The 12,391-nt window shown below is 40.1% G+C and overlaps 1 protein-coding gene across 1 annotated transcript in view; it reads left to right on the forward strand.

The window, feature by feature from the left end:
- RYR3 (ryanodine receptor 3) overlaps positions 1 to 12,391 on the forward strand; it is a 336,967-nt gene that overhangs the window by 266,465 nt on the left and 58,111 nt on the right. Inside the window, exons 70-74 of the mRNA XM_056852142.1 lie at positions 153 to 167; positions 5,204 to 5,374; positions 5,831 to 5,890; positions 6,071 to 6,202; positions 8,636 to 8,748. Coding sequence (XP_056708120.1) covers positions 153 to 167; positions 5,204 to 5,374; positions 5,831 to 5,890; positions 6,071 to 6,202; positions 8,636 to 8,748 — 491 coding nt within the window. The remainder of the gene's footprint in view (positions 1 to 152; positions 168 to 5,203; positions 5,375 to 5,830; positions 5,891 to 6,070; positions 6,203 to 8,635; positions 8,749 to 12,391) is intronic.

Consider the following 12,391-nt stretch of genomic DNA (forward strand, 5'->3'; position numbering starts at 1 on the left):
ATTATACTTTTGTGCTTCATTATATTGGTTCATTATAAGTGCAGGCAACTTTAGTTTACTGAGAGGGGCAATGTTTCTAATGAATTTGTATAATGTCCATCCTATCATCAACTTTACTTACTTTTTTCCCTTGTATTTTTTCTTTCATACAGGCCATGCAAGTAAAGGTACAGGTCAAAGTGCATGATGTGTCTTTATGTTTTAGTGTTAGAGATGACCAGGCTCTCAGCATACTTTCCATTGATCACAGCAGTGGCGTCACAAAGGGAAGGTACATGTCCTGCCCAGTATGAATCCTATTGGAAAGCAAAGCAGATTTTAACCGATCATCTGTTTTTATGCTCCAGCACACTTCTTCTATATAGGCCTGGGAACTGATTTCATTAAGAAATTTTTTTTTTAGTCCAACCAGGTCTCTGTTCTGCCTCTGTTACCATGTTAATTTTATATGTTAAAGCGGGGGGGAAGCAATCTTCTTAGTCAAAAGTGGTTCATTCAACACTTATGGATGTGCTGTCATTTTTAGCATTTGATACTAGAAACAAATTGTCATTGTGCTTGTCACTTGCTCATTGTCCACAAGGGTAACTAACTCTTCTCAAGGAACTACATCCTCATTTCTGCCCTCATTCCCCACAATCAAGATATTGAAAAACAACTTGTAATAGACTAAAATGTATATGTATGCTTCTTACCGTCTATTTAAAATTCCTATCCTTCACAAGAAATTAGAGGTTCAATCATAGAAATAATTCAAAGGGGGGAAGCAGTTAAGGCAGAGGAGTTAAAAGATGAGGGAGAGAGCTTGTAAGGCTGTGTCTCCATGGCTGCAAATGTACGGATTATTTTAACATCACACAAGCAAACCATGGCAACTACACAGCACTTCCTAATTGCTGATGCAATCTCTCCTTCAGCATCTGCACAGTTTCAAAAGCAGTGATGGCTTTATATCATGCTGTACCCCCTTCCCAGTTTTTAAGATGCTTTTTTTTTTACCTCAGCTATACACCCTGTAATCTGCTGCATCTGCTGCATCACAGGGTGGAAAGAAGCAGACGATCACTAATTGCATGGAAGCAATTAGAAAGATATCCAGTGCAGATGTATACCCTTCTTAATGCACTGAAATGGAAGGGCTTTAAAGGGTGTAACTCTTAGGATTGTACTGCTCACATGGAAGCTTACATCACAGCCCAAAGCCACAGAATAAGGCCTGTATTACCACAGTTTAGGGTTTCCAACCTCCAGATACTAGCTGGAGATCTCCCACTATTACAACTGTTCTCCAGCCAATAGAGATCAGTTCACCTGGAGAAAATGGCTGCTTTGGCAATTGGACTCTATGGCATGGAGGTCCCTCCCCTCCCCAAACCCCGCACTCCTCAGGCTCTGCCCCAAAAATCTCCCACCGGTTGCAAAGAGGGACCTGGCAACCCTACCACAGCTACTCAAACTGTAAGGAACATGGGAGCTTGTGTGTGTGAAAGGGATGGGGGAGAGAGAAAGAGATATGGCCTACTACATGGCTAGAGGCCATATAGAGGCCTTTGCATAAAATTCCATATGATGTGATTAGCTACCCTGTGTTTCCACTAGGGTTGCCAGCCAGAGTCTGGGAGGCGTGGACATGAGGGGGGCTGTCTGGTGATGGTGTGACAAAGAAGTGACATTACACCTTTTAAATTGCTGGAAACTCTATGGTGAACTATAGAGTTTCCGGCAATTCTAGAGCAGACTGATGTTACTTCCAGGTTTTCCTTGAAAGTGACCTCACGCCGTCTCCTGACAGTGATTTTATTTGTTTTTTCCTCCCACCAGTCATCAGAGTAGTGGTTGGAAACAGGAGCTGGGGATGGGGGATTGCCCTGCCCCTAGCAGGAATTTGGTAAGCCTCGTTTCCACCCTCAGTGTAGCTCTTCATGGTACAGATATGCCATAACTTCCATTATAATTACTTTTTTTTTAGCAGTGCTAGCACTACATAACTCCAGGACTGCAATTTGGCTTTTCATTTAAATTTTAAAATACAGATTTCTGTGAACACATTTACAAATTAATGTTAGCAGTAGTGCTGCATTTCACACAAGAAAATCTTATAAGAAAACATCAAAACGTTGCTCCCCATGACAGCACTGCTGTGCAGCATTCTTGAGCATAATGTGAGCATATAAATTAAAATAGTTTCTAATTTCTGGCAGGTGAATGAAACTTACCCACTAGCTCTGACATCATGGAGGGAGAGGCAGTTTCTTTCTGATATTTCCCTAACCCTCCTTTCCTCCCCTTCTAAAAAACATGCTGGGGCTAGGTTTTAGAAAGAAAGAATAGATCTTCTAGTCTGAGCCAGGGGGAGCTGCCTTCACCTTCTGTGTAAAGAAGTATTTCCTTCTGTCCATCATGAATCTACTGCCTGTCAACTTAATTGGCACCCTTGAGTTCTAGTATTTAGAGAGGAAGAAGTTGTCTCTGTCCATTCTCTCTACCGCACGCATAGTTTTATAAACCTCTATCATGCTCCCCCCTTAGTAGTCTCTTGTCTAAACTGAAAATTCAAACTCTTCAGTCTTTCCTAATATGAACGGTGCTCCATTTGTGGAGATCCACCTGCAGTTCTTCACAGTTGGCCTTGGTGTTCACCATCCTAAATAATTTTGTGTCATCTGCACGCTTGGACGCTACACTGCTCGCCCTCAGTTTGAGGACTTTTATGAACAAATTAAATAGAACTGGCCCCAATACTGATGTGTGTGTGACCCCACTGCTTCTTCCCTCTGTTGCAAAAACTGTCCATTTATTCCTACTCATTGCCTCCTGTCATTTAACCAATTTTTAAATCATAAGAGTGCCTGACCTCTTCTCCCTTGACTACTTAGCTTACCTAAGAGTCTTTGGTGAGGTACCTTGTCAAAAGCCTTTTGAAAGTCCAAGTATATAATGTCTACTGGGTCACCGCTATCTACATGCTTATTCACTTTCTCAAAGAGCTCCAAAACGTTGGTGAGGCAGGACTTCTCTTTGCTGAAACCATGCTGATTTCCCCTCAGCAGGCTTTGTTCCTCTATGTGCCTAATAATTCTATCTTTACGGTTTCTACTCATTTGCCTGGAATAGACTCTAAATGGTCTACAATGTCTAGTTCTCTGGTGGGTGGGTGTGTTTTGCTATCAAGTCACAACTGACTTATGGCAACCCCATAGGGCTTTCCAGGCAAGAGACGTTCAGAGGTGGTTTGCCATTGCCTACCTCCCGTGGTATTCCTTGGAGGTCTCCCATCCAAATATTTGCCTGCATCGAGGCTAAGAGTGTGTGAATGGCCCAAGGTCACCCAGCAAGTTTCCATGGCAGAATGGGATTCAAACCTGGGTTTACCAGATCCTAGTCAGACACCTTAACCACTAATATTTATTATGCTCCAGTCTTCTGGCACAGTGGCTGATTTTAGTGATAACTTACATATCCCATTCTTAATTGTGGTGAGCAAATACTGGATAGAGGTCTATCTCTTTATTTAGGTAGTGAAGGAGATACATAGAGACTGAGAACCTAACACACACACCCCAACCTGGCCCCAAAAACAAAAATGTAATTGGCTTCTAGTTAGTGTACAGAAGATATTACTGTTGTTGACGTAGTATATTGCTATGTGTTGTGGTGGCAGAGACAGAATGGAGCGTTTTGTCCCATTTTAACTGTATTTTTCTTTATTTTTGTTAATATTCCTGTCCAGTCAAACTGAATAATAAGGAATCTTTCATGGGGACAGTTGTCCTCCAGGGAACAGAAGTAAGAAAAACTAGATCTGACTTTACCTCCCCTGTTAAAGCAGTTACCTCCCCTGATTAAGAGGCGAGTGACGCCACTGGGTCTCCGTGATACATTGTGGCATTTGTTTGTCTGCTATCAAAGTAGAGTACAGATTAATGTCATTATAAATATAGAGTCATTAACTCATTGCTACTGTAGAAAACTTTATCTAAGGCATTTCCACAAGCAAAGCTTTGAGGCAAATTACTCTTTTGCAGTTCTTAGTCCTTTAAGAAAACCACCACATCATGTTTTTGTTTACCTCAAACTGCAAAACATGTAGGAATGGCTGGATGCTTTGGTAGTTTCCATTAATTAGAGAGCTTTGCAACAATTTACCGCATGTTTGCGCCCTATTTGAATTTTCTCCTCTTCTTAAAATTGAAATTTTGTGGTAATTGTTGGCAAATGATCCATACTAGGGCCTCTTACTGTACCAGTGGGTCAAGCTTGTACAGTATAAATACATGCTCTGGGCCTTAAAATGTCATGTGTAGAACCAAAAAGAGGTGAAGTGTTATTAGCAAGCATCTGCTGTATGTAATGGTTACATGCTGTGAGCCCAATCCTGAATTCATGTGTGAGGCAGATGCACAGGGTCAGTGGGCTTCTTTTTCATACATGCAATTCAGAAATGGAAGCTGTTTGTGGCTGTTCAGTGTGAACTTGTTCATAGTATGAATATCTCACCAACGAGAAATGTTGCTGTTGCTCAGAGCTTTGATTTGCTGCCTTAAATAAAAAGTTTTATTTTGAAATAAAATTGTATGTTGTCTAAAGTGGAATAGGACAGATGTTATGTTGATGTGCAACTTGTTTACTGTCTCTTTCCTAGGGCTCATACTTTGGGCGGCTGAAGCTGCTGACAGTATAGTCTGATAAATTTACAAGATTTCTTTATCCACATCGGACCTAACACAGACTAGTTTTCTAGCGTACATACTAATAAGTGTATGGTTTTGTTGAATTCATACTTTTTAGATATCAGACTTTTAAAGATGCAGCAATACAGAGACATTTCATACATGCATATACTATTCAGACACCGGAAGCACTAATTTAAATCTTTTAACAAATGCAAAGTTTATTGTCATAACTTCTAATCTGTTTCAGATGTTCTTTGTATGTGCATATATGTTTATCCAGAAATGTGTAGGTCCTAGAAATCACAAATATGTATTTTAAATTGTTTATGTAAAAGTGACTGATAAAAGTACTTTAAATTTGCCATAGAAGTTCTTTGGTTCATTTCTATTTTAACAACCTTACCCATTCAAAATATTTTAAAATTTAATATAAAGGCCTAGATTTGACTAATTAGAAAGAGTTGACTATTGTAGTATGTTTTGAATCAAGTAACAAGACAATGTATTTCATATGTGTCTTCCAATTGTAGTCTGGAGGTCATGACCATGAACGAAAGAAATCAAAGCGTAGAGGAGATTTATACTCAATTCAGACATCGCTGATTGTAGCTGCACTTAAGAAGATGCTTCCAATTGGATTGAATATGTGCACGCCTGGAGATCAAGAGCTGATTTCTCTTGCTAAGTCTAGATATAGCTATGTAAGTCAATATTGTACTTTTTAAAAAAACGTTGGAGATTCAGTTTTCAAATATTGTTATTTATTTATTTATTGTTTCCATTCGTTACCCCGCTCTTCCCGGCCAAAGCCAGGCTCAGAGCAGCTTAGACATGTAGGGTTAGAGTCTGTTACTCCCGTCCACTTCAGCAACCTTGCACCAGGATAGTTTTGATCAATTCTAATGGATTAACTGGCTAAATATTGTGTGTGTGTGTGTGTGTGTGTGTGTGTGTGTGTGTGTGTGTGTTAAGTGCCGTCAAGTCGCTTCCGACTCATGGCGACGCTATGAATGAAAGTCCTTCAAAATGTTCTATCTTTGACAGACTTGCTCAGATACTCCTTTTTGTGTTTTAGTTAGAATATGTATTTGCAACATGGATTTTCTTAGCATGTTAGTTCATGCCACAGATTAACTGACACATATTTTTTTCCACAGAAAGATACAGAAGAAGAGATCAAAGAACACTTACGAAGTAACTTGCATTTGCAGGAGAAGGTAATGTTCAAAAAGCCTGTAAGGTAAAAAAAAATCTTCTCGCTTCAGTGACTATTTTAACATATTTAAACATTTAAAGAGGAATATTTCTTTCTGGTGTCATGCTTTTTAAAAAAAAAAAAACATTTATGATTATGATTATGTATTTATGATACAAGAACAAATATGCTCGTCTTGTAGTCAGATGATCCTGCAGTGAAATGGCAACTGAATCTCTATAAAGATGTCTTGAAAACTGAAGAGCCTGCTGATCCTGAGAAAACTGTGGAACGTGTGCAAAGGATCTCTGCAGCTGTCTATCATCTGGAACAGGTGAAATGCATCACAGCTCTACAGTATATGTCTTAAAAGTAGAACATGGGTGCTTTTCTGGTCATGTATGCTGTAAGGTTGCTTTTACATTGCTTCACTAAACATTTACAGAACACTTAATGGATTGCATCCGAAGACTTTTTAGAGGAAGACTTCCACTTAGCCCGAGGAAGTCTTTGGATCCAACCTATTATATGACGCTAAAAGCATGTACTTGGTTAGATCCTATTTCTCTATTGAAATGTAGATGCTTGAAATATTAAAGTAATAAGGAAGCACTGCAGGATAGTCATTTTTCTTTATATTGTTTACATGCAATCATCCTATAAATCACAAAATACAAATATTCAGCAGTTGGGAACTTTATCATTTCAAAAAGAAACAAAAGCAAACATTAATCTGTGCTCAAATGCTGTTTAAGAGGCTAAGTAGTTCCACCTTCACTTATGGAAATAATATCCATTAAGAATGCTTTGATTATGGAGCTGATATATACAAAACCTACAGTTTGCAATCATTACAATTTACATGTATACTTGAATTTTGTTGCCAGCATACCGTATATACTCGGGTATAAGCCGACCCGAGTATAAGCCGACCCCCCAAATTTGAGGCCAGAAAAGGGTTTTTCTTATTGACCAGCGTATAAGCCGAGGGTCAATAAGAAATTCCCTTTACTGGCAATGCTGCGCTCTAAAATGCCGGCCGCCATTTTAGAGCGCAGAGCCCCTGCCCCAGGTCGCCCTCCCACCGCCTCCCAGGCCCTCCCGCCCCACCCCACCCCAGTGCCATCCAAGGGGGGGAGGGGGAAGAGCCCCTGAACCCCCTACTTACCGGGAGACGCGGAGAATCGGCGGCGTGGCCTTCCTGGGCCGGCAGGAGGCCTTTCCAGGCCCCTGCCGGCCTGAGGAAGGCACTTGGGCGAGTGGGTGGCGGCGGTGCAGCCGGCAGGGGCCTCCTGCCGGCCCAGGAAGGTCCCTGCCGGCAGGAGAAAGGCTCCCGGGCGCCTGGGCGGCGGCAGAGCAGCCAGCAGGGACCTTCTGCCGGCCCAGGAAGGACCCTGCCGGCAGAAGAAAGGCGCCCGAGCGCCTGGGCGGCGGCGGAGCGGCCAGCAGGGACCTCCTGCCGGCCCCTCCAGGCCCCTGCCGGCAAGAGAAAGGCTCCCGGGCGAGGCTGCGATGGCAGCGGTAAGTTCCTCCCTCCTCCCTCCTCCCCTCTCCTACCGTATTGACCCGTGTATAAGCCGAGTTCGGCTTTTTCAGCCCTTTTTTTGGGCTGAAAAACTCGGCTTATACACGAGTATATACGGTAGATTTCCTCTAACAAGTATCAATTTGAACAGTTTAGCCAATGGGGGAATCATTCAGGCACCCTTTTCTCAAGGTTGCTGATAATCTGTTTGTGGGATGGGGGTAAGTCGAGGTGAATATACGTAGGCTACTATTGGACTTACAGAGCTCTGACTCAGGTATTATAGCTGTAATGTATTATAGCTGTAACGTACATTGGATGAATACATGGATCATTAGTTCATGGAATGCATATTCTAGGAGAATGATCATTCATCGTAGATGGATGTCACTAAACAAATGAAAGGTTTTGTGAACATACAGCTATAAACAAATACACTTTTGTGGGGAATTAACAGTGTATAGAGTTATTATCAGTTTCTGGTTTCATCAACCATGGACAGCTTCTTGGGGTTAGGGGCTGGGAATACTATATTGCACTGGCACTCCTTCCTGATATCTATGCCTCACACAAATGGGATTCATGCCTGTGCAGAACCTACATTCAGAACTTTTTTTTAGAGCTAAAGCCTTTTGATGTGAATAGCAGAAAGTGGTTAAGAGGTGACGGGAGAATGGCAACAAATTGCCTTTCACTGGCAGAAAAGACAAATACCTTTTCTGTTTTGGTGAAAGCCATAGTGTGGATTCACGTACCCATTGTCAAATATTTACCAAACAATCCAACCAAAACAGCTCCTCTTTGCTGAGGGCCACTTTCTGGGAACAGGCTATACACACTTCAGATGCTATGGCAGACACCTCCATTACGTTATTATCTGCCTTGACTCGGAAGACACCGTTTAAATCGGTGCTAAGACTTGCGTTAAGTCCTTGGTCAAACCTTTGTGTTTGGCATTGACACTTTTAATCTGGAATTGGCAGTGTCAGTCTGCTATTTATATATATGTAAGTGATTTAAAATAAGATGGTTTAGACATAGTTTTAATTGTGGTTCATTTTATGTATTTCGTATTTTGGTTTTTTTAAGCTGCTGTGAGAGTCCATCATGTTAATTAATGTTATAAAGTATTAGAAATAAAGAAATAAAAACCAATTAATCATTGACTTTGCTACTAACTTACCCTTACATGTAAAGTAAACTAGGGTATTCGATCTGATTCAGAGTGGTATTTTCCTATAGGTTGAGCAACCACTAAGATCAAAGAAAGCTGTGTGGCACAAACTCTTGTCAAAGCAACGTAAAAGAGCTGTTGTTGCTTGTTTCAGGATGGCACCGTTATACAATCTGCCAAGGTACATTTAATTTTAATGTGTTTTACATGAGGTTCTTATTATTGAACTTGACAACACTGGAAATTCTGAACATGTTTTCTGTGAAACTCTGTTGACATTCATCCTATTTCATAAAACAGGCTATTGGCCCAAAGTTAAAGTTTGTTATATTATTTATAATTGCAGATTCTCTAAAAAAAAATTTTCATTTTAAGTGGAAATGGTTACATGATTGTCCTCCAAATAAAAATCTTGTAACATATTTGAATATTTACACACTGGTATTCCCAATTCAATCTCTCCTTTTTAAATTAATTACATTTTCATTTATGCACCAATATTCAATAGTTTCTGATGTCTTGTAAATCTGCTCATCTGTCTAACACATTTATATCCCACCCTTCCTCCAAAGAGATCAGAGCAGGGCAGAGAATTCTCCTTTCCTCATTGTATCCTCACAACAACCCTGTGAGATACTATACGCTGAGAGAGTGTGACCAGCCCAAAGTCACATGAACACATGAAGCTGCCTTATACTGAATCCAAACCTTGGTCCATCAAAGTCAGTACTGTCTATTCAGACCGCCAGTGGCTCTCTAGGGTCTCAGGTAAAGGTGTTTCACATCACCAACTTGCCTAGTTCCTTTAACTGGAGATGCCAGGGATTGAACCTGGGACCTTCTAAATGCCAAGCAGATGCTCTACCACTGAGCCACAGCCCCTCCCCACTGAGGTCACTGAGAAAGCTTCATAGCACACTGGGAATCTGAATCCAGATCTCTCAGATCCTACTTGGACACTCCAACCAAAGCACCAGACTGTCCCCTTGTAAATGAATTTAACTCTTTCTCTCTCTCTCTGTCTTTTTTTTTTTTGAGGGATTGTATAATTTTATTCACTCAATTTTATTCATTATAATTTTATTATCCATTCAAATTACTCCAAATCAAGCTACGTGAAACTGTTTAAGTGACCATCTATCCCTTCCCTTTCCCTACCTACCTTTGGCTGGGCACACACATATACCACAGTATTGCTGTAATTACCTGCTGTAGGTAGGGAAAGGGAAGGGTAGAGCACACGGAAGGGTGATACATGCCTATAATATTTAGGCCATCAATTATAATGGAAAAGAAAAAAACTCTAATTTATTTCAATGAGATGTTTGTATATAATATCTTCTGAACTGAAGTCTTAAATCTAACCTTAACCTTAACAGACTCTGGGCTTGTAGGTTTACATTCTAATGCATGTCAGTTTTAGCTTTCAACTTTTTCACTTGCATTTACATAGTTTCTGTACCCTTTCATTGATCCCTCCTCTCCTTTCCCCGCCATCCATTCTAGCCATCAGTCTGACATGCTTAATGTCAGGTAAACAGCAATCAACATGGCCATTGCTTGCAATAGAAACCTCACATGGCCATTGCTTGCAACTGAAGGGTCCAGTAGCCTCATTTCTCCTTCAACCTGTGGCTATGGGGAAGAATGGGGCCACTGGATCCTTCTGTGGGAGGTAGCTCCCATATTTCATTGCAGGTAATGGTGGAGCATATAGCTGTGTACCTGGCATTGCATATGCCCAGCTAAGAGGAAGGAGGGAAGACATCTGAATGGTGCCCTGTGGGGAGCCCCTCTGTGAGCACTTCACACATCATAAAGGATGGGTCATGTCCAATGTTCAAGACAATCTATTTCATATTAAGCCTGACTGTATATAAGAAGAGCTGTGTAGCCATGTGTTTCCTTATGTGCAGACACCTTTTTTTTTGTTTTGTTCTGTTTATTTTAACTTTAGTTTATCTTAGGACAACTGGGAATTCAAAATTTGATAATTAATGAAAACAATAGTCAGAAAATTGTTTTTCATACAATATATTTATTCATAGTTTCTGGAGGGTAGCCATGTTGGTCTGCATTAGAACAGCTAGGTGTAATTCCAGTAGCACCTTAGAAACCAACAAGATTATTGAGATATAAGCTTTTGAGAGTCAAAGCTCCCTTCCTCACATATAAGATATATTTATTAATGATTTTAATAGTTAATATTACAGCAACCTCTTTTTGGTGTTTAAAATCCATCCAAAAGTTGTTGCACATCTTTTTCCTACTTGAATCTGAATGTGTTCAGTTTCTCACTTCTCCTTTTGTGAAAATCTCACAATGTTTTTCACAATTCAAAATGTGCAGGGCTATTCATGACAAGAATTCCCTTAAAGGGATTAAATGTATTTGTTTTATTTCTTACTGTGGCAGTTTAAAGATACTGGTAAACAAACAAGCTGCAGTTCTATATAACTTATAGCCTGTGATGTTACACTAAGTGAGAATTGCTTCTCAGTAAACATGCCTGAAATTCAGTCTTATAAATATTGAGGACTGTAGTTGTTACTTAAAGATTGTAAATTATTGAAGAATTAAGTACATGCAGGGCCTGCTTAGTATATTTTGCCATCTCAAGCATCTCCTTTTGTGCTGCCCTGCTGGGCTCAAGGTGGGTTAAAGCAGTGTTCTGGAGCCCTTTCTGGACCAACTGTAGTAGCCTGAGCTTTCAGGGTTGTTCTGCCTTAGACCTTGATGGCAGTGGCCATACCAGTTGCCCTCTCCTGTGGTCCTAAGTGCCTGAAGCAGCCTGGAGTATTCGGAACTTAAGTAAAGGATTCACTCTTTATTTTAAGTTAACATTTAAACAGTATTATAAAATAAGGATTTCCACTTCAGTGATTGTCTATTTTTCTATAATATTTTAATCCCACTCTTCCTCAGGGTGGCACACATAATTCTCCTGTTCTCCACTGTATCCTCACAACAACCCTGTGAAGTAGGTTAGAGAGAGGAAGACTAACCCAAGATTACTCAGTGAGCTTCATGTCTGAGTGTGATTTGAATCTGGGTCTCCCCAGTACATTCTAACCACTACACCACACAGGATGTAATAATAAGGATTGTTAACTGTCTTGTATACAAATGAAATTTCGATTGCTACTTATGATACATGGATCTCTACATAAAGATTCTTGTTGGCAATGGGGGATGTATATGATGGGGGGTGCATATGATACTCCTTTGCTAGACTGTTCTCTGTGTTTTCTGTTATGACTATACATATATGTTTGAATTTGACGTTTCTAGCATTACACCTACACAGAAAAATGTTGTTGATCTTTATGTTCATACAGCAATATACACCAGGCCAGAATGAGGTGGTGACTCTAAAATAGTTTATAATTTCAGACCTTATCTCTTACTGCTTTACTGAAATTAAATTGTGTATTTATTGTTAGTTAAAACTTATATGCTTTTCTTCAGACACAAAATTAGCAATTTCCTCCTGAACACCTTTCAACGTGTATGGCTGGAAAAAGTACATGAAAAAACTCAATATGACAGGCTCATACTCACATTAACGGTAATGTAAAGGCGAGCCTCTTCCTTATGCACACACTTACTCCTTTCCCAGCCATAATATGATGTCATAAAATGAGTTTGTACAAATTTATAAGGGATTCTGATTGGCCAATCTTCAATGATGAGTTCACACAGAGTATAAGTGCTGGCTGTGAAGTGCAAGAAACCAATGAACTAACAATTTCTTATTTGCAATAACAAATGGGAAAAGCATAATTGGTGTGTAGTGTTTACTATAAATGACCCACATCTGAGTT

The sequence above is a fragment of the Euleptes europaea genome, chromosome 6 (genome assembly GCF_029931775.1).
Source record: "Euleptes europaea isolate rEulEur1 chromosome 6, rEulEur1.hap1, whole genome shotgun sequence".
Lineage (NCBI taxonomy): Eukaryota > Metazoa > Chordata > Lepidosauria > Squamata > Sphaerodactylidae > Euleptes > Euleptes europaea.